This window comes from Malurus melanocephalus, unplaced genomic scaffold, assembly GCF_030028575.1.
Source record: "Malurus melanocephalus ecotype Western Australia unplaced genomic scaffold, MMel_1.1 scaffold_50, whole genome shotgun sequence".
Classification (NCBI taxonomy): Eukaryota; Metazoa; Chordata; class Aves; order Passeriformes; family Maluridae; genus Malurus; species Malurus melanocephalus.
In genome coordinates this window covers 2,962,272-2,983,085 of record NW_026623282.1, presented here as the reverse complement: position 1 = coordinate 2,983,085, position 20,814 = coordinate 2,962,272, and the positions used below count along the sequence as shown (strand labels likewise).

General features: G+C 38.4%; 1 protein-coding gene across 5 annotated transcripts in view; it reads left to right on the top strand.

The window, feature by feature from the left end:
• SH3BP2 (SH3 domain binding protein 2) overlaps positions 1 to 15,713 on the top strand; it is a 37,647-nt gene extending 21,934 nt beyond the window's left edge. For 4 of the 5 annotated variants that reach the window (XM_057365301.1, XM_057365302.1, XM_057365303.1 and 1 more), the window contains exons 2-13: positions 3,524 to 3,663; positions 4,681 to 4,783; positions 6,413 to 6,530; positions 7,101 to 7,171; positions 7,527 to 7,615; positions 8,957 to 9,022; positions 9,585 to 10,173; positions 11,673 to 11,781; positions 12,115 to 12,170; positions 12,605 to 12,686; positions 12,925 to 12,984; positions 13,370 to 15,713. In XM_057365301.1, the coding sequence (XP_057221284.1) occupies positions 3,528 to 3,663; positions 4,681 to 4,783; positions 6,413 to 6,530; positions 7,101 to 7,171; positions 7,527 to 7,615; positions 8,957 to 9,022; positions 9,585 to 10,173; positions 11,673 to 11,781; positions 12,115 to 12,170; positions 12,605 to 12,686; positions 12,925 to 12,984; positions 13,370 to 13,507 (1,617 nt within the window). In that variant the 5' untranslated portion in view covers positions 3,524 to 3,527 and the 3' untranslated portion in view covers positions 13,508 to 15,713. The remainder of the gene's footprint in view (positions 1 to 3,523; positions 3,664 to 4,680; positions 4,784 to 6,412; positions 6,531 to 7,100; positions 7,172 to 7,526; positions 7,616 to 8,956; positions 9,023 to 9,584; positions 10,174 to 11,672; positions 11,782 to 12,114; positions 12,171 to 12,604; positions 12,687 to 12,924; positions 12,985 to 13,369) is intronic. The other variant, XM_057365300.1, reaches the window with a different exon arrangement.
• Positions 15,714 to 20,814: the final 5,101 nt, after the last annotated feature.

Below are 20,814 nucleotides of genomic sequence, written 5' to 3'. Positions count from 1 at the left end.
AACAGGAATAAATTGTGTAACTATTACTAGGAGCTTTTCCCAGACTCTGCCCAGGCTCTGTTGCCTCCTGTTTGTAACAGAGSACCGATGTCAGAGGGAGCTTTGGCTGCTCTGAGTGAGCCCTCTCTGTTAACTTGGTTGTCACTCCCATGGAAGAGTCTCTGCCCATGCACCAGACGTGAAAATGTGGAAGAAATTGTGAAAATTTGGCTTGTAGTGTAGGAATGTAACTGCATAAGAAAGAACTGGGAAATATCCTTCTGTTCTCAGTGATGCCAAAGCTGACAGKCTCTGCAGGGACTGCTGTGGGGCACACCTGGTAATGCAACATCCACCTGTTCTTGGTGTAATGTATTAAAGAAGTTACAACAGGAATATCAAGAGCTGAAGGAACCATTCAGTGAGCTAAAGGCAACTATATTGTAGTTGCTAAGACCACAATTTCCATTTTTTCCTTCCTCACTTCCACCCCTACAATAAAGATTCTGCAGTTAGGTTTGATTTGACAGCTATTCCCCAACAGTGTGATGCAAAATAGCAACATCTGCCCTTGCAGAGCTGTTTTCTACAGTCAAGAAAAGAAGGAAAATCTGCCTGGGACTAGGTTCAAAGTACTTAAATGGATTTTAGCAGCCTAATTAAAAGATTTCAACAGAATACCAAAGTCTTCCCTTCCTGTCTGCTATGTGCCTGCGAATGAAAGTGCTTGAGGARTGTACAGATGTGATGGGGAGTGTTGTAAACCCCATTGAATCCAGATAATAAGATTAACTGACTCTAAATCTGTTGCAGAGCCTGGTGCATTAGGTGGGCTCTTTAGTTCATGTAATGTGTACTTGATGGCATGGATTGATGCCATGTCTCCTTTCACTCACTTCTTTTATTCATTTAGCTGGGCTGAGGAAGTTCTAAGTTTTGGTCTCTATTTTCACGACTRTTTTATAGTAAGCAGCCAAAAGTAAGAAATGATTGTGAAAAGGGGAAGCAGAACCTGCTACTCTGCTGTCCTTCCCTGTCAGTTAAATCCTGTAGTCATCACACTATAGAACTGGATCCATTTTTTTCCCGTGCTTGCTCCTCTGCTTTCATAATTTTTTTTTCCTGTCAACCTTAAATTCTGGCACTTTCAGGTAGAGGAGAAAATGCCCATCCAGACATGCTTTAGTGAGTCGTCTGACTCYTGTACTCCCCTTCAGAAGGCCATCATGACTGGGACAAATATTTCTGCTTTCTGTATTTACCTATGGTAGCATRCACTTATTGCCAGTATTTGACATTGGCTTCTTAGAAATTTCAACTTACTGGTTGTTCTGGTTAACCTCTCTGAGACATTTAATTCTGCCTCTTCTGATCGGTTTGCAACCTACGTGCAGAACACTAAAACGTTTCAACCCACACACTGGATGCTGGAGTCCTTTCTGCTGTTTTTTTTAGTAAAGGTACAGAGGATTTGAAGACCTGAGGTGAACGTGAAACTGTTAGATGGCCTTGAGACTAAAGTTAGAAAAGTAGCATCAGAGCATATTTATCTGAATAAAAAGRTTTCATTTTTATTTAGTCTTTTTTATGAACATAACTAGAAACAGACTGAAGTAATTTAAATTAATTTCTAATGTTTGAATGTTGGCGTGCATGTTCTTAAAACAAGAATTTAGCCCAGGACTTTCCTTTGCAATCCTTATTTCAAGGAAATCACTCTTTGCAGTATTAGTGCGGTTTGGCGTCAGCAGCCAGCTGGGTGACACTCTCAATTTCCCTCACTTCAACTTTTCTGCAAGATGTGGAGAAATAAATTGAAGGATATAGGGGGGTAGGGGGGATGTTAGCTTCTGCTACTGTTGTTTTTTTTTTTTTAATTATTCCTAAAAGCTTGAAATATGGATCTGTTAACACATTGCTGTTGCTAGAAATTTCTTTGTAGAGGARGAGGAGCAAAGAACAACTCAGCTTGGAAAAAGATCTCAGTCATTTCATAAGAATAGGGAGGAAACAGCAGAAAGAAGGATATAGCTGAGCAGAACAAGATTAACCTGCCMTTTGGTGAGCAGGGAGGTCCTGGGRGAAAATTGGGGAACTATGGTGCCTTGACATTTCTGCTATGAGAGCCTTTTTAGGGCCTTCTATCCTATCTTCTCTGGCTGTGCCTGCTTCATAACACTGGGGGACCAAAACCTAATTTTTGTGATTAAGTCTTCTAGGCTATGTAGAGTATTTTATTTTGTTTAAACTTTCTTGGTAGAAATTGCTAGGAATTTCCACCTTTTCCCACACATRCATCAGCAGCAAAAGGCAAGCAGTTAGACCTAAGTCCTAAACTGAAAGATCCATTGACTTGGATTTCTGGTTTTTTCCTAACCCATAGAATGGATACGTATTTTGCTGTTGCACCTCAATAAAACGGAAACACTTCCYCGTTCTTTTCAGTGTGGGAAAAGCCATCTTGGCTGGAGGGAGCAGTACTCGGGCAGGGTGTTATTTTARGGTTCTTGGATTCTGTGCTGAGCCCTCCCTATTGACCGCCCTTACTGCCCCTTTTGGGTAAAGGAGAAACAAACCGGATCCATTAAATTTCAGCACTCCTTTTTATCTGTTCTAAACCATCATTCCTTTATCAGAAGTTAATTAACTGGAACTTCTTTAGTTTGCCTTTTACCAGCAAAGGTCTCTAGCCATACACCTGAGGATAATAGACCCTTTAACGTCTAGGTCAAAATTCCCTTTCCAGCCACGCATGATTTCTTGTCTCTATGACACAGWAGGATTTTTAGCCTAGTTCTGTTACCAGTTGAAGGAAGAAAGGRCTCATCATGATATATCAGAAAAATTTACTACCTAAGAAACCAATTTTCTTGGTTTAAGATGACAGCAGAAAGAGCAGTAACTGCAGAGATGCCTGGTGGAGCATTGCATTGATAATTGATTTATAAATTAAATGGAAGYAGTGTGAGAGGAACTTCATTTGCTGGGGACACGACACTGTCCCATATCACATCCAATGTGAGATGATAAACTAATCCTTTAATTAAAGAATTAAGAGTTAGAGAATAAGATGGGTAAATATCAGGAGTAAGTAGTATTGGATATTGCAGTTACTAAACTCAGACTTGATTCCGTCTTTGTACAGAAAATGACATTGTATATACATTTGTCATGTAGCACTTGGAAGAAGAAACCAAATTTCTTTCTGGCCACCTACCTGATAAAGTCTCACAGTGTTATCTGGAGTACTTTTAAAATATAAATATTTAAGTAASAGTTACTAAGCGCTTTTCCTTTGTTTCAACAACTGTCAATCACTTTTGAGAGCTGTATAAAAATAAATCGGGGCTTTTTGCACYACGTTTTTTTATTCATTACAAAGTTCCTGGAATCTTTGAACACCCTGTCTGTGTTACATTCTTGAGTGCTGAACCACATTAGTTGTTTGGAAAGCTTGTTTAAGGAAACAAGCTTTGCTTCTCAGTACTCATTCCTTAAAGTAAAATCTGAGTTTTTAGCTGTTTTTAATTATTTTAAATTGCAGAACGATGGCCTCGCAGGAGCAGGTCTGGCCAGTCCCAATGAAGGCAATTGGAGCACAAAACCTTCTGACAATGCCTGGAGGAGTCACCAAATCAGGGTATCTTCATAAAAAAGGAGGCACCCAGCTGCAGATCCTGAAGTGTAAGTTGAATGAGGTATTAGCTAAATTAAATCTTTTAAATGGTTGCCTCTGGGGCCAGTAACACACTTTATGTTAGCAGACTATTGAAGCTGTTCTTCCACTTTGTACTGGAATACAATTTTAGTGGAATATATGTGTGAGAAGCTCATACTGAAAGRTTTTTCTCTAATTGTTTTGCAACTGTAAATATTGGATAATAAATGTTGTGGTTGATTTCATTTAGCTTGTTTAGATCTCTTGTCAAGTCCTTCAAAAGCAAGATTTTCAAGACAAACAGATTCCCAGGATSTGTATCAATTTCAAATACTCTTTTCTGAAAGAAATTAGTACTCAGCTTTTTTTTCCAGTTGGTTATTCTGTACTGGAAAAAATATCCCCACCTCCTACTCTGTTGTGAAGTGGAAATTTTCTCACTGCCAACATTGGACTGCACTTAAAAACAGTAATTTCTTCGGAAATCAGAGTTTATTTACATGGGGGAAAGTTCAGATTTTGGGTTTATATTCATTTGGTATCCCTCTTTATAATGAAAGTATACCTATGTACTTAAGGACAAAGACTACTCTCTTTGGTAAAGGAAGGGGTCTTGGCCTCTTTCAGAAAAAAAGAAAATAGGACATCATTTTGCTGACAGCATTATGTGCTTAAGGTCAAAGAGGAGAGGGGGATAATGGTTTTGGGATGGATAAATATGTATTTGTAGACTGTGGCTGCCTTCTTCCTTGTAAAGGAGCACAGGTGGAGGTCAGGCCTGCAGTGTCTGAGGCTTCTTTTGAAGTTTTCAGATCAGCTGCCTCTCAAGTGAGGGAATCAAAGACTCACCKTAGTCCTGAACTGCAAATGGACATCTCCACTGTGTGACTGATCATCAACAAGCTGTCACTTAACAAGTTTGTGCTCATTTACTATGGTTTATAAGATTTTAGTAATCTTAAACAAACATTCTCCCAAGTTAGGAGGTTCTAGTTATTGTACTGCTCTTGGATTTATATTTTGCTCTCTTTTAATCCTTTCAGGGCCRTTGAGATTTGTGATTATCCATGAGGGATGTATCTACTATTTTAAGAGCAGCACATCTGCATCTCCCCAGGGTGCMTTTTCTTTGAAAGGTTACAACAGGTGAGTGCCAAGGAACTTGTTTTACACCCAGGCTCCTTTTATTTTGTCCAAGGGGCTATGGGTTTCATTTCTAATGAAGTTAAGCACAGCTAGGTCTGTTGCATGAGCTAAGCATTGATCTCAGACTCCAAGAGTTGTATTCCTTGTATGACATTTCCTGTGCTTGGCAAGGGGATTGCCTTCTTCTTCTGTAATTTAACCAGTAAAGCTGTTTGAATTGCAATGGGCTTGCTCTTGTTACTGATTAAWGCAGACTGCATGTGCAGGTAGGTGTGGATTCTTTCATACAAATGATCTTTGTTCTGTAGTGACCAGGAAGTAATCAGAAGAGAAAATTTATGGAGTTACTGGTTCAGCAAACTCTAGTTAGTGTCAAAACTGTATCAGCCACAGAGTGATAAATGAGAGAATACATGTGCAAAACGTCAGACTCATTTCACTACACATTTTTGATCTTAATATTTACTTTGCAAGTTGAAGACAAAAATATGTGGCTTTCAAGTTAGCCAATACTGTCGGAATCTGAGTGCAGCATAAGTACAAGGCCTACTAGTAAAAGTCCAAACTAACTTTAGGGAATTGATGTTGAAATTGATGCTAAGAAAGGTTTAATGAGAGAGAATGTAGAGAAATATCACTSTGTTGATCCTAAYTACTGCAATTTTATCRTATTTGTATATGCATATCTTGTAKAATGTTCTCAGACTTGTGGARTAAGGAATTACCTTTCCCAAAATTKTKAGAGCTTTTCTAACTGAGCACCMTAAGAGTGTACRGTRGGGAAATGCWCTTGTAAATATTGTAGCTAGTTAAAAATTCACAATTAATTTGTAGAAGAAGGCCACACTGTGAATTGGTCATGACATCAGCTTCTGCMGTCCACATGAATGTGAATAATATGATGGAATTTCTAAATGCTAGAGACTGTTCATTCCTTTTTATATATATTCATTCTAGCAGACTTGTAGTGACTTTGGTTTGAATAGGGGCCAGGTTTTGATCAGTATAATGCACAAACATTATTGAAAAAGAATTTGAACTGAAAGGATTGTTAGACTGTGTAGTTGCTTAAGGGGTTTTAAAATTTTTTTGCCCCTAGGTGTCCCAAACATGGAAATTCCTTACACACAAAAAAAGAATGAGGTTAAGTTATACTTGGTTTAAAATAATAAAAAGCATGCAAGAAAGTGTTTATAAGGGAAACATGTAAGAATTAAATTTATTATTAGTTTTTCCTTATTTTCGTAGTAAAATGTGTTATGATTTCTCCTCTGAAATAGTCCCTTCTTGAAATAAGGACCATGAGCACCCTGAGCACTACTTACAGTGTGTGACACTTGTGAATTAATGTGGTTCATTAAAACTTGAATGGGTCAAAGCAGTTTTTTATAAAAGTCTGGCTGGTGGATTAACAAGTGCTTTTCCTTTTGCCTTGTCCTTCCCACCACAATAATGGTGAAGTACTGAAAATGCACATATGGGCATTTCTGTGATGTTTTCCTGGGCTTGGGGGTTATTTTTTGTAAGGCAAAACTGGCCAGTACAACTGCTTTCTGTCTTCTTTATGAGTTGCACAGCAGCATTGATTTTCTGGATTAAAGCATTTCTATATTGGTTGTTATTTCTCAGGGTTATGCGGGCAGCTGAGGAGACAACATCAAGCAATGTGTTTCCTTTCAAGTTAGTTCATATAAGCAAGAAGCACAGGACGTGGTTTTTTTCAGCTTCTTCCGAAGATGAAAGAAAGGTAACTTTCTTCTTTTGCAATAGAATTTTCCTTGAAGCAAAAAGCGAATCTTGGACTTCCCTAAAATCTAAAYGAACTGGAAACACAGCTGTCACTGAAATTTATATACCTAGTTCTTTGGGTTCCTCTGAAAATCATGTCTGTAGTTTTAACTATTAAGTTAGTGTTAATTCAACTTGAAATTTAGGGAATGACGGTAAGTGACATACTAGATKGTATGGATTTCTCCATATTTCATAAATATTCCATATTTATTTTTCACCAAGGATTGATAAATTATGAGAACTGTTCCATGAAATCTTTCACCCATAAACTTTGTACAAATATGTACCTGGCTTTAGGAATAAGAGCCTGAAATCTGCAAACTGAAAATGTAATATTTCAGTATGTTGCTACAGCATTTTAGACAGTCAAAATATTTATGAACTCTTTCAATGAAAAGTTACACATAAATACTATTTCAGTGCATGTTCCCTGCACAGTTGCTCTGTTCTTAGAGAGGACAGATATATCTGCATTTAATGATTTAAAGACTGATGTGTTGCATATTGTATTTTTATTTTTGTTTAGAATTGGATGCTATCCTTGAGGAGGGAAATTGATCACTACCATGAGAAGAAAGAAACAGTAATAGAATTCAGGTATAAACACTTATTCTTTACTAGCTTTTTATCACTTTTGCACTAGCTCTTGACAGTGGTGTTTCARGCTTTTTGCACCTGCAAGTAACTTCCTGTTAAATACAAACAGGCACAGTAAGACCAAGAAGAAAAGCCCTTCCTAATTTATACTTTAAAGAATATGAAGAAAACCTGAATCTTTAAACAAAGAGCCCTTTAAATGTTCATGTAGAACAAATGAAATCCTTTGCAAGGCGGCAGCAGCATATCTGATTGTTAATTGGGAAATAGGAACARATTGCTTCTGCTTTTCCAGCATTCCTTTCCAGTGCTGCAGTCCTGCTAAACAGAAGTAACTCTGTCTTTCCTTTTGCAGTGACTCWGGTTCTGATGCAGACAGTTTCTATGGCTCAGTAGAACGTCCCATTGACATCAAGTATTCCCATCATTCAGCAGATAATGAAGGTGACAAATTAAGACACTGATAAATAAGGCTTCTTTATTTGCTTATTTATTTCTTCTGAATTCTGCAGGAATTATTCCCATAGCCTAAGTGAACTGATCCAATGTGCAACTGATGATTTTTTATAAGGTGTATGTATCTCCATTGTAGTCTYAAACCAGAAACAGATGTGCTGTGCCATTAACTGTTGGTACAAATAAACGAAAGAATTTCAAATCCTTCAAGGAGGTTAATCAAAGGTGAGGACATGACAGAAAGCCTTGTAGGCATTCACAGCATATTTCTGCAACTTAGTTCCCAGGTCAAGAAATATATTTGTGAAGACCAGCATGAGAAACCTTGCCTCAAGGTTCTACAGAGATCCTTTACTAGGCCTTTCCCCATCTGCCCTTTGAGATTTCTAAGGGCAATGTTGATGGGAGCAAGTACTCTAATTTCCTGAAAGGAAATTCCTGACAATACTTCCTGACTAGGACAAAAGGCAGGAATGGGTCTTGTTAGGAAATCCGGTTCTATTGCTGCAAACAGGAGAACGGACTCATCAGCATTTCATGTGGGGTTGTGGATTAGTCCTCCTCTGGTTATGGGAGGGAAACATTGTATGCAAGATGAGCAATGATGAAGGTCTAGTAGGAGTTTAAATTAGGAAAATTAAAATAAATTATTTTTATCCCATAGTATTACCTTTTTTTTTTAGGGATACAGCTGCATATTGTCCTTCAGTTTCCTCTAAAATCAGTGATGAGAAATTACTGTGTAGAAGTAATACATTTTTTATGGCTTGGTTATTCTTATTTACAGTTACAGACAACATTGAAACCTGTTAAACTATTCATTGTGGTGWTTTGTTTTTGTTGCCAGAGCAAAGCAAAAGAATTAAAATTGTTTTGTAGATCACTAGGTTTGCTTAAGCTTCCATACTGCAAAATCATAAATGTTTCTGTGCTAGGGATACATTTTGGGGATTATATTTTTTCCAAGTGGTTTTACCAATGCATCCATGTAATTATGTCTCTGCAACTGATTTGAGCTTTTCTCAGGCAGGCTGGAACACTAGAAAGTGCCACCAAAAAGTAAATTCTTTAACTTATAAGTTGAAAGAAAAATTTCAAGTGCAGTGTACTTCATCTGCCCCTGTTGCAAGTGGTGGATTTAATTGACATAAAAATTTAGGGAAACATCTATTCTACATCAGAGAGGTGGATCAAAATTATTAATTTTTTGGACCTCTTCAGAAAAAATACCTGAAAAATGTTTGCTATTAAAGAGCTGTAAGTGCTTGATACAMTTTCTTGGTTCCAGGACTACTTAACAGAGTCTGACACACTGATTTTTATATGCAGATTACGACCAGGAGGAAGAGGATGAGTCTTATTTGCAGCCGGATACTACTGACATAGTGAAAGATGGTATGTGATTTCTGTGATTTCCCCCACGAAAGGCCCCAGTGAAAGCAATATTCGTTTGGAATGCCAGGTTATTATTTTGTATTGGTCATAACTATTCCAACTGGCAAAATAACTGAAGTAATGCAGAAGTATCTAATCTTGTGAGGTATTTAGGGTCAGAAGTTTATAATAACAGCAGTAAGCACTTGCAGGAAAGCATTACATGGCTTTAGGGGCATGTTTTCCTGCAGACCTCCTGCCTGAGATGACCTGTATCTGGTCATTAGTCCGGAGAAGCACTAATGTTTTTAAGGAAAAAAGAGATTACATTATTTTTAGCGAAGTGAGAATTCTTTGCTAAGTCATCACAAGCCACACCTGAATAAAAATGGCAGGAGTTTGTTGCCTATAACTTTGAGAACTGTGCTGAAAGTTAAATGCTTATCCGGTGTGTTGAGTACTATGAGACCCGATRCCAGTGAAATATCTTAGATCACACAGAAAATTGATTTGATCAGTCCTGTTTGATGACATACTGTACTCCCCCTCAGTGTGTCATGTTTTTTTTGTTTTCTTTCCACAGATATGGTCATGCCCCCTGCGTACCCACCTCCACCCGTTCCTCACGTCAGGAAATCTCCCTTCTCGGAAGCGAGGTCACATTCCTATGCTGGCAAACCAACTTCACCAGTACCACCACCWCCTCCTAAAAGGAGCTTACCTGATATCAAACTAGAGGATCTCGTGAATGTCAAAGAGCCCCAGTTACAGGGCCGAGCTGAGCCTAATCTAAAGGTTCAATCCCCGAGCCGGAGACTGACTGAACAGCCRCCCCCTGTGCCCCCTTTACCTGTGTTCAAAAAGCCTACAAGTGGAAAAGAGTCTCACCCATTGCCTCCAGAGCCTCTGCCTGCARCCCAAGTCCTCACTCCTCCAGAAGCATGGGAGAAACTAAAAAACTTAAACCTTTCCCTGCGGACTCCTCCTCCTCTGCCAGSCAATAAACCCAAGCTGTCACAGCTTGCTGAAAAGCCAGCAGAGTCCAAAGTGCCAAGAGAACATGGKAAACCTGGACTGTTTGTGCCACCAGTGCTCCCAAAGCCACCTGTGCCAAGCCACCAGCTCCCTGCAGTCAAGCCTAGAACAGAGAAGTCTTCATGTCCCCAGTTACAGTAAGTATGAAAACACAGTGCACTATTATGTTTTTCAATTGTGTATTAGTTAACAGTTGACATACTCCCGTTCCTATCAACATTTGTGTCTCTTCCCATACCATCCCTCTTTTTCTCAGTGTTGTGGTTTTTTTGCCTGTTACTAAAAAAATTGCAATGAATTCATCTTCTGAAATAGGTCAGAAATAGTAGATAAATCAAACTTAAAAAAAAAATTACACCAGCATGTTAAATTTCATTTGTTTTCAGGTGTGTATTGAAGCCTTCATAGCCTTTGATTATAGTGAATAAGAAGCATTTATGTCAGAACCTGAATGAACTGCAAAAACAATTTTAGACTTCTGGGGAGAKAGAAAATGTTTCATTTTCTATTAAGATCAGCTTTAGTAAGTGAAGTGRAACTAGTTATGAATGAGTTGAAAACATTTTCGTGCACTGTGTCATTCAGCAGCTCTGAGGAACAAATAATACACAGTGATAGACTGCAATGTGTCCAGTGGCCGGCCACCATGATGTTTGGGCTGTAGCACATAGAACTGGACACATCCAACCTTTAGGAAGGCCAATAGGAGATCACTGTTACCTGCTGCTGCTCAGTGGATGTGTATTGCAAGACCCAGGGGTCTGCAGTGTGGGGATAGGAGGCAACAGGCAGAAGACACAGCTTGAGAAATTAGTCTGGTGTTAGGAAAAATTTTTTATCATGTGCATGGTGAAACACAAGAACAGGTTGGTGTGGACTCTCCATCCCTGGAAATACTTGAAGTGTGACTGGACACGGTTTCCTGAGCTAACTGGTCTGGTTGGACCTGTTTTGTGCAGGAGCTTGGACTGAATGATCTCTAGAGGTCTCTCYTTACCTAAATTAATCTGCAAGTACTGCCTCCAGCTCTGGGCCCCCCAACACAGTAAATATGTTGACCTGTTGAAACTGGTCCAGAGGAGGCCACTAAGTTGATTCAAGAGCTGGAGCACCTCTGCTATGAGAACAGGCTGAGAGAGTTGATACTGTTCAGCCTGGAGAAGAGAAGGCTCTGGGGAGACCCTTAGAACACCTTCCGTACCTAAAGGGGCTACAAAAGAGCTGGGGAGGGGCATTTGCCATGGGCATGGAGTGACAGGACAGGGGGGAATGGCTTTAAACTGAAAGAGGGGAGGGGKAGGTTCATATTAGATGTTGGGAATGAATTATTTATTKGGAGGKTGGTGAGGCACTGGCACAGATTCCCCACATGAACAGTGGATACCCTATTCCTGGAAGGGCCAGGCTGGATGGAGCTCCAAGCAACCTGGTCTAGTGAAAGGTGTCCCTGCATATGACAGGGCAGTGGGAACAAGATGATTTTAAAGGTCTCTTCCACCCAAAACCATTCTAGGATTCCATAATTTGGGGGCTAAACTGAATCTTCAGTTCTACTTTTACTATTCCTTCAGTGTTTTGTTCATTTGTWCTGTTTTCCTGATGAGATATCCTTCAGTTTTCATTCTGTTTCTGTCAGGAGATCACCACCAGATGGACAGAGTTTTAGAAGCTTTTCATTTGAAAAACCAGCACTACCCTCCAAGCCAAGCCAACCTGATGATGACTCTGACGATGATTATGAAAAAGTAAGTTCAAGCAGGGGAACATTCTAAAAGAGTGTCTTTTTCCTTGTGCATGTATACTTTTGGGAACGTTCTAAGTGAATTCTTTCAGGAAAAGTGTAACTTTCTGAAAACACAATGCTATGTAATTTTTTTTTCTATTTTTTGACCTATAGCGAATGCCTTGCTAAGTTAGGGAGTTTAACATTGGATATAAAGGAGAAAGAAGCCTAAAGAAGATTAAATCACCATTAATAATATCAGATACTGACGACTGTAGCTTATTTGCATAACAAGTTATTATTTTAAGTTGTCATTGACTTACACAGTGGTTTATTTTCTTCATATTTTTTACAGGTTGGGCTGCCTGCTTCAATATTTCTTAATACCTCTGAATCCTTYGAAGTTGAAAGGTAAAATGTGATTTTAAAACAGCTCCTTAGAAGTCCTACAAAAATCTGTACTAAGCCATAGTCCAAAGATCATTTTGATAGGTACAACTTGTGCAATAAATACACCAACAGAGTTTAATATTGAAGTTACTGTCTAGGGAAGTTAGTTCAGTGCTCATGTATCAATTGATAGATGAGAATGCAATGTGATTTGGCTCCATCTGGAGGAGGTTGTTTTGCCGGGATGCTGGATGGGACCAGAGACCCATCTGTGCTTCACTGCTGGCTCAGGTGCTAGAATAGTGATGTTCTTTCAGCTATGATCTACAATGAATTATTACACCCAAACCAGAGATTTCTGATAAGAATTTTGAGAGTGTAGGCATTTGATTTATCCGAGTGTTAGTAATCGGTAATGCACATGAATAATTATATGTCATTGTTTATTTTTTTAGGATATTTAAAGCAAATAGCCCACAAGGACAACCACAAAATGGATTGTACTGTATTAGGAACTCATCTACTAAGGCTGGAAAGGTAAATTGCAATTGAGGAATCTGTCCCCAAAAAACTTCTTGATTGAGACATACTGTATCTTATATATGACTAAGTACTTAATGATTTAGATATGGTCTTGTAAAGAAAATATGAGAGAATCGCTATCATAATGYCAGTGATTTTTAAAGAATTGTTTAGGCTGAATTTTAATTAATTCCTCCTGACTTAGAAGGGTTTGGAAGCATAGACTGAATGTGTTGCATTTCTCTTCTTCAAGGTAYTGGTTGTATGGGATGAACCTGCAGGAAAAGTGAGAAACTACAGAATCTTTGAAAAGGTCAGTAGGTGCATTGTGTGTGCATCTATATATTATACATGTCTGTGTGTATAGAATGGTTGTGTATATTTGTACATATCAGAAATAACAAGTTAAAGTCTAAATTTGTTCCCACCTCTGGTCTAKGATGAGARTTTGAGTACTCAGACYTGGGCTTTCTAGTTGCTGTATAATGTATCATCATAAATTTAAGCTCCAGTCAAATYGTGTTAAATTCCTGAGTTTAWTTTGGACTTATTTGTRTGACTGACTAGTTAATAAAGYAATAGTGTGTTTGAAAGAACTTCTTAGTTCTGATGATGATATTTCAGCTTTTTTTCTTTAGACATTGAGCTGGAAATGTTATTGCCAGTGATTACATACATATGTTTTTGTTCTACAACAGGATGGCAAGTTTTACCTGGATTCAGACATCATGTTTTTGAACATGGGAAGTTTGGTGGAATACTACAGTACTCACATCTTACCCAGTCATGACAGCCTGATGCTTCGGTGTCCTTATGGTTACTCTAAGCCAAGGTGACATGACAGCCACAGYTGACTGACACCCTACTGCCCTTGAGGACAGGACTCCTGCCACTGYTGGACATCCTGTTGCTTGCACACACAAACTGAATCTGTTTCCACCATTTATTCTCACATGAATYGTTACATAAATGCCATTTAATGAACTCTTGGTAAAACCTCACCGTCCACATCAGCGAACTGTATGGTCTTTTCTTTTACAAAGATCTGATTGTGCTGTGAAAGCTGCCCAGGACACCCATACCTTTTATAAAGCTGCTGCTATTACTAATCTCCTTGGAATGTCAAAGATGAACACAARGAAGTGATCTGAATACAACTGATCCAGAAAATGGATACTTCTGAMAGTATGTCAGAATTTGTTTGTGACAGGGAATACTAATACTCTGACTTGGAGGTACTACTCTTACAGTCAGCATTGGTGCTCTGAGATGTTTTGTATTACTTGTATAGTTAATGTGTACATAATGAAGATTTCTGTGCAAATTATTTGATTTACTACAGGTAAAGATGATCAGGAAATGYGGCTTTTTTTTAAGCCATCTCATTGGTCCTTGTACCTTCTGAGTACAGTAATCACTATCAGGTACTATCTGGCTGATATGGTTGTGGCATCTCATATACTCCTTAATGACATGCACTTCAGATAAGTGTGGAACAACACTGATTTGGCTTTCATGGGAGCCCCATTACCTAGTTCTGAACTGGAAGGGTTTGTGCCACTTGCACCAAATTATGGGATATTTAAAGGGTATGAGAAAAGAGAAAGAGCTACTTGAGATTTAGGGGGAAGGGAAGGGAGCCATTTGAATATTCCAAATTCCAACTATCAGTTTTCTCTCCCATTGCCACAGTCAAAGGTTTTTTAAAACAAAGCACAAAAAAGACCCTGAAACCGTGTTTGTGAAGCTACTGTCACTCCATAAATCCTTGTGGTCAGACTTTTAGGAACAAGCTGTCAGCCCATTGCATTCTTTTCTATTCTAGGGCAAAACACACTACCCTAGTCTGCTACCAAGAATTTTTCCATTATCAAAATTTCTACTCAGTTTGTAGTTGCATGCAAAACATAATCTGGTTTTAATATATTGTCAGTGATAGATATTACCAAGGTGCTTCTAACATTTGTTCCCAAATATTTTGGGGACAGGTATCCTAAATCTAAGGGCTTGATATTTATGCCAAAATTACTCAATTCCTAAATTTTAATATGAGAGAAATTTATTTTAATATCTTTTAAGTAATTCTATTGATACAAAAATAGTGTCATAAYGGTCTCATACTCTAATAATGTTTACAAGACCTGTAATAATAGTAAGAAAAATTCCACCATTCCTGAAACAGGAGAAGATATCTAGCTTTTATCAGTTTGAATCTGTATCCATAAACTTTTTTTTTATGTCTGTTACCTTTTCAAAGTTTATACATGCCTATTTTAATCTTGTTACTATTAGATGGTCACAACTTTAAAATCATAACAAAATCATTACAGAATAAGAATTTGCTTTTTTATGAAAATAATAAACCAGGTTTTAGTTGCTAAGGAATTTTCCTTACTATTGGATGGAAGATGAGGATCATGCACAGATATTGAGGCAGAAAACTGCCTCCATCTTTTTCAAGAGACACAGATATATAGAATATCAGTCTTTTGATCTCTGTTCCCACTGTTGTAGGGCATATGTGTGAAAAAAATGTGAAGAACTTAAAATTCAGATTCTGCTAAGTATTGGATATTTTAAGTCTAATTTATTGTCTTTAAAATTAGCATCCCTGTGGTTCACTACCCTGACATGATCCTCTCTAAAGGAGGCTCAGCTAAGACAGCATTTGAAAAAACATTTTAGGTAAATAGTTATATGCATAGCAGAGTAAGTTCAAGTTTGTTGCAATATTCACACATATTGCCTACAGAGTAAGATTTTCTCTGTCTGGGAATAATTCACTTCGTTGTGTCTTGACAGTCATAGTATTCTCTCTTTGGGGCCCTATTCAGATATTTGATTTTTTTTCAACCTTACACTCAGAAGATTTTTAAATTGTAAAAATCCATTTAAGATGCAACACACTCTTTACCTGTGTAATACAAGAGTTGCAAATATGTAAAATTTTGTGTTAATTCCCTTTTGTATCTAAATGTATAGATTTCTGAAATGGATAAACTTTCAATGCCAGTTTACCTCATTTTGTGCACTTGTCTTTGATTTCATAGGGGTGTGTTTTAATGCTTTTGCTTGTCTTTGTGTTTTTCTAATAGTGAATTTAGAGGAATTAATTTTCTGTCCCCCTAAGAATCAAATCTTCATGTTCCAAACAAATCGGCAATCACACTCTTTCTGTGAAGTCCTCTTGCTCCTATATATTGGTGTAGTCTGTTTGATAACAAATCAGGTAAGTTTCTGGTGTTGGTAGGGTGGAAAGGCACAACTAGAACACATGGCTCACTCTGTCTCCTGTATTTCTCACTAACCTGTCTCTCCTCATTCCTTCCCCACAAAGCAGCCTTTGTATCTCCAACCTACTGCAAGCTCCTTAGCTTTAAAATAGTTTGTGGGGAATTGTAAAAGCAGCATTTGATGGGCAGAAAAAATGCAGTTCATAACTTTTGCAATATCCAAATCAAAATCATAGATACTACTTTGGAAAAAGTCTTCTCTCTTGTGACTGAACCTTGAGATAAAAGTATTACAGGTCGTATTTGGATGAGAATTGTTGTTCTAGGAAAAAAAAATAAAGTGCTTTTGAAAATAAAACAAGGGACAATCAGTTAATAGGCAGCATGTCATAAAAAATGAACTGAGATCCAGACAATTTTTCTTTGACAATAAAGGTGTCAGCAGTCAAGTACTCCCCACTTCAGAACTTAAGTTTTTACAAGAATGTAAATAACTAGCAAGAGTATTTGTGGCCTCAAGTGGCTTCATCCTTTGGAACGTGCAAAAGGTCGCTGAAGATTTCAGAAGCTCTAAGTGTGATTCTGTAGAATTTGGGGACATCTGCTGGTCAGCCTGTTCCACACAGGGATCCACAGGACTTCAGCAGTTGAGCATGTGTGTGGAAGTCATTTGGGACAAATCAATCTCAAGTGACTTCAGAAAAAAGCTAGAGATCAAAGTTGACTTCAAGTGGAAACTTACTATACCGAGTCTTTGAAACTTAAGACTCTTTTGCTTCATCTTATAAGTAACAATATTGTTTAGCAAAATTGCTCATCTGAATGTCTTCTAACCTAAACAACAAAGAAATTAATTTATTTTTCTGTGTTTAAATTATTCTTAAAATATACTTTGAGGCAGAATTTACATAATGGACATCTGAGCACCACCTAAATCACTCCACATCGTGAAGCATTAAGCAGTTGWTCTGAACATTAAATACTTCAACTAGCAGCAAGCAAATTGCAGGATGTTGCAATAGTTTTTATCTTATGAAATACCTCTTTGAAGTGAAGGTTTTTTTCTCCTAGGTGGGAGGGCTTGAGATGCCCAYGATTACAGACCCCTAAGYGGGAGAKCTTATAGTCCTYCTACTATATTCAAAGTACCAAAATATCAAATACCAAACACTACTAAAAACTTCTAGAGAGAGAGCATTTGAGCTCACTTGAAAACTGGACAGGCTGAAGTGATTATGTTCAGTAGGCTTCAGGTATGTAATAGCCTTGTACCACAGCCAACTCTTAATCTATTCCTTCAGGGCTCCCATTCCTGTATCTTAATTACATGGTGGTCATTACTGTCCCTCACTTGTACCTTTCTCCTCACAGTATCTAGTTCCCAGGAAGTGGGTAATTCAACCTCTCAGGTTCATGACATGGCTCTGATAGCATGTAATCTTGGAGATATCAAAGAATCATTTTAATGTCATTTTACTCACACATATCTCTGTTGGAGTTGGCTTGCACAGAAATGACCGTGATAAAAACCATTTGCATGATTAGAGGATTGGATACATAAAACAAGGGAAAAGCATTTAACCTTCTTCGAGCTACCATCTTCTCTGCTTTTTAACAACCACTCTGTACAAGCTTCCTCTGGATATAATTCCAGCACAGCAGGTTCTTGGACTGGTTGACATGCACTGAAATTCTGGCCTGGAAAGGCCTTTTGCATGGCTGGAGTTTTGCACCTGTACTGAAAGTCACTGATGTGGAACTGCCATCACAGCAGCACAGAACACAGAAGAATCTGTTCCATGGAAAGTCATAAAAGGGTTTTATTACAGGGCCAATATGGAAAGGTGTACCAGGTGTGGCTTCACAAGCTCTCTGTTTTACGCTTCATTGATTATGTGCTTTAATTTATGTTAACATTCATGCTAATCTATTTTTCCAAGAAAATGACAGCCRCACCCTAACCATAGGAGTACTGCTGAAAATGTGTCATTTAAAAATTAAGCGTGACTTTAGGGAATTAAAAATTTGATATTCTAATATTACAAAGCTTCTCTCAAGATTAATTAATTTTCTCCTGTATATAATAATTAAAATAGGAACTACCTTAAACTATTTTTCTTATGCTTCTCAGCCCTCCTCATTACTTTGAACTTTCCCTGATATCTTTTTCCTTTCTCGGTTTTACTCTCTTGAGTCTGCTTGTACTTCTATTAGTTCAAAAGTTCTAACTTCTTTTAATGATATTTTTCCTTCTCCTGCTATTAAGGATGAAGATGTCATGACAGAGCACCTAAAAACACTGTGCTCTAGTCACACTGGAATTAATATTGAAGCAAATTGCAGAGAACATGAAACCAGAAGGCAGATGATACTTAGGAAGTCATAGATGGTGYAATTAAAAGGATTGGCTTTACTTGGAAAAGCATTTTGGAAAAACAAGCCCCAAATTTCACAAAAAAAATACTGTCATGTTGAAAGGGGTTATTGGTTGCTGGAGTTCCTTTGGCTAAAGGAATCATTGTACGTTTGGTTGTGTATTACTGAAACTGCTGTTTACCAGCTTGAATATGCAGCTCCATTTACTTTTAATCTCAATCATGTATAAAAATTTCTCTATGTCCCCTSATTATAAAGTTAATATTTTTCAAACTTAAAGCCAAAGTTGCCTCTCAGATTAAGATTGTATAAAATTTGGCAACAATTAGTATTGGCCTGTTCTAGCTGCTCTGCCCTTTCCCCAACCTGCTGTTTCAGTTCTCCTAATTTCTTTTTTCCTGCTCAAACAAACCTCAGATGTGTTTTTGTTTGGTTGTGGAGAGAGATGAAACTAGACCAGAATATACTTTTTTACTCCATACAGTTTTTCTATTGAACTTACATTAGAAATTGTTTCTACATGCGAACATTGGGAACATTCTCCTTCCTTGCATAAATGAGTAAAATTCAAAAAAGAGCTCCCCCTGAAGAATAAGAATTCATATAGTTTAGACATAACCTTACACACAAGGACCAACTTTGGTAATACTACAAATAAGCTGTGAMATATTGTTCCTGTTGTTATACACAGCTAAAAGTAAGACAACCCATTACATAACTTTTAAAAAGGATTTAAAATTCAGTTATTTAAAAGACAAATCCCTCACAAGCTTTTCAACAGTAATGCTGCATGTGTGTAAGCCYCCTTGTCCCAATACCAGTACAGTCATGGGTGCCAGTGAGAAACTCAGCACTCAGAGCGCTGTTCTTGGGGTATTTTGTGCAGAAAATTTGTGTTTGTTCCCACACACCCCCCCAACACTCCAGCTCTGGTATGATGGGTCAGGAAATGGCTTTTACTTTACAGGCACGAGGAAGTTTCACTGGTAAGATTCTCCYTCTGTAAGCCCACTGCTAAAGCAACAGAGAATTCACATAATGGTATTGTTTTATTTGAAGAATCCAGAACTTTATCTGGGAAATGGAGTAGGTCTGTGTGAGATGAACACAAATGATGGCAGTAGGGAAACAAGTCCTGCCCAACCAAAAGACTATCAAGACAGAACAGTTCTGGCAGGTCAAAAGAGAAAGATCTACCTTGCTGCTACCTTAATATCAGTCCTAATTTACAGGTAAGAAAACTGACCTGGAATTGCTTAGGTGGTATGAAAGCACCCCAAATAAAGGAAAAGATAAATGTCCTAAGGCCAGAYATGTGACMTSAACCTAGTGCTGTGCTTCTCTCAGYTGGAAGCATTGGAGCACCAAGAAGGGTTAATGCCAGGCCAGCTCATAAAAATAATTATACAGGACTATTTTTCTGATATCTAGTACAGTYACACAAAAATAATTTGTAAATTAATACATTCACATTGATTCATATTTGAAACTCTGTGATATAAGTTTAGTCCACTGCTGCTGCTGCTGCTGGAGCCTGCTGAAGACAACAACTATTATTTGAAAGTCAGTAACCTTTCTCCAGTACATGTGCAGGTGTGCATGTGGCAAGTGGAAGCCTACTGGCAACAAGCTTGCCTCAGTCACTTTCCCAGAACCCTCACCAGCATCCCAAAATCTTGAGGGAATCAAATACTGCAGGCTCAAAAACACTGTGTAGTTCATGTTGTACCTTTTGTTGTAGCTGTAATGCTGCAAACCCAGCTGCTAAGAGTTAACAAAGACAAGTTCTTTGTGTATTTAATAATGCAGAAGTGCTTTTTCAGATTGTCTTGACTTTTTTTTTTCTGCAGCAGAGCACACAGCTTTAGTGCATGTCAGTATTTATGAGCCCTCCTTTGAGTTTCTGCCCATGTAACCCTACCTTTGCCATTGCAGCAGCACTACCTCTCCTGCAGGGCAGGGGCAGCTCAGGAACCTGGGCAGGCCAAAAACTGAACAGGGAAGATAAACACAGTCATGCATCAGCTGTCACAGTCTCAGCCTATGGAGTGAGCTGGTTGATTCAGCAGAAAGCTGCCCTCATGTCCCCAATTTTTCCCTCAGATTAGCCAGGTGAAACAGGGTCTTCTCTGGCCTAACAATTAGGGGAAATGATGCAAGGGGCAGGGGGAAGGCTGGAAGTGACAGTAGGAACCTGTGCCCTTGAGCAGGTCACAGAGTMAGACAGAAGAGGAGGGTAAAGGAACAGCACTCTTCTGCAGCACAGAGCCAACAGGAGCTGATAAAAGGCATCCTTTGATCAGCCCAAGCTGCCTGTGCCAGCCAGCACTGCCAGAAAAATAAATGACCYTTCCTGCCCCCAGCCCCTGGGCAATGCTGCAGCCCTCAACATCCCCATCCTTCCTGCCACTGCTGGTCTTAGAGCCACACACTGAGTTGGASAGGAAAACCAGTTTAAAACAATGCAGTATTTTTTTACTGAGCTCGTTCTAACATGGATTCATTCTCCCATTTACTTTTCCAGAGAAGAGAGT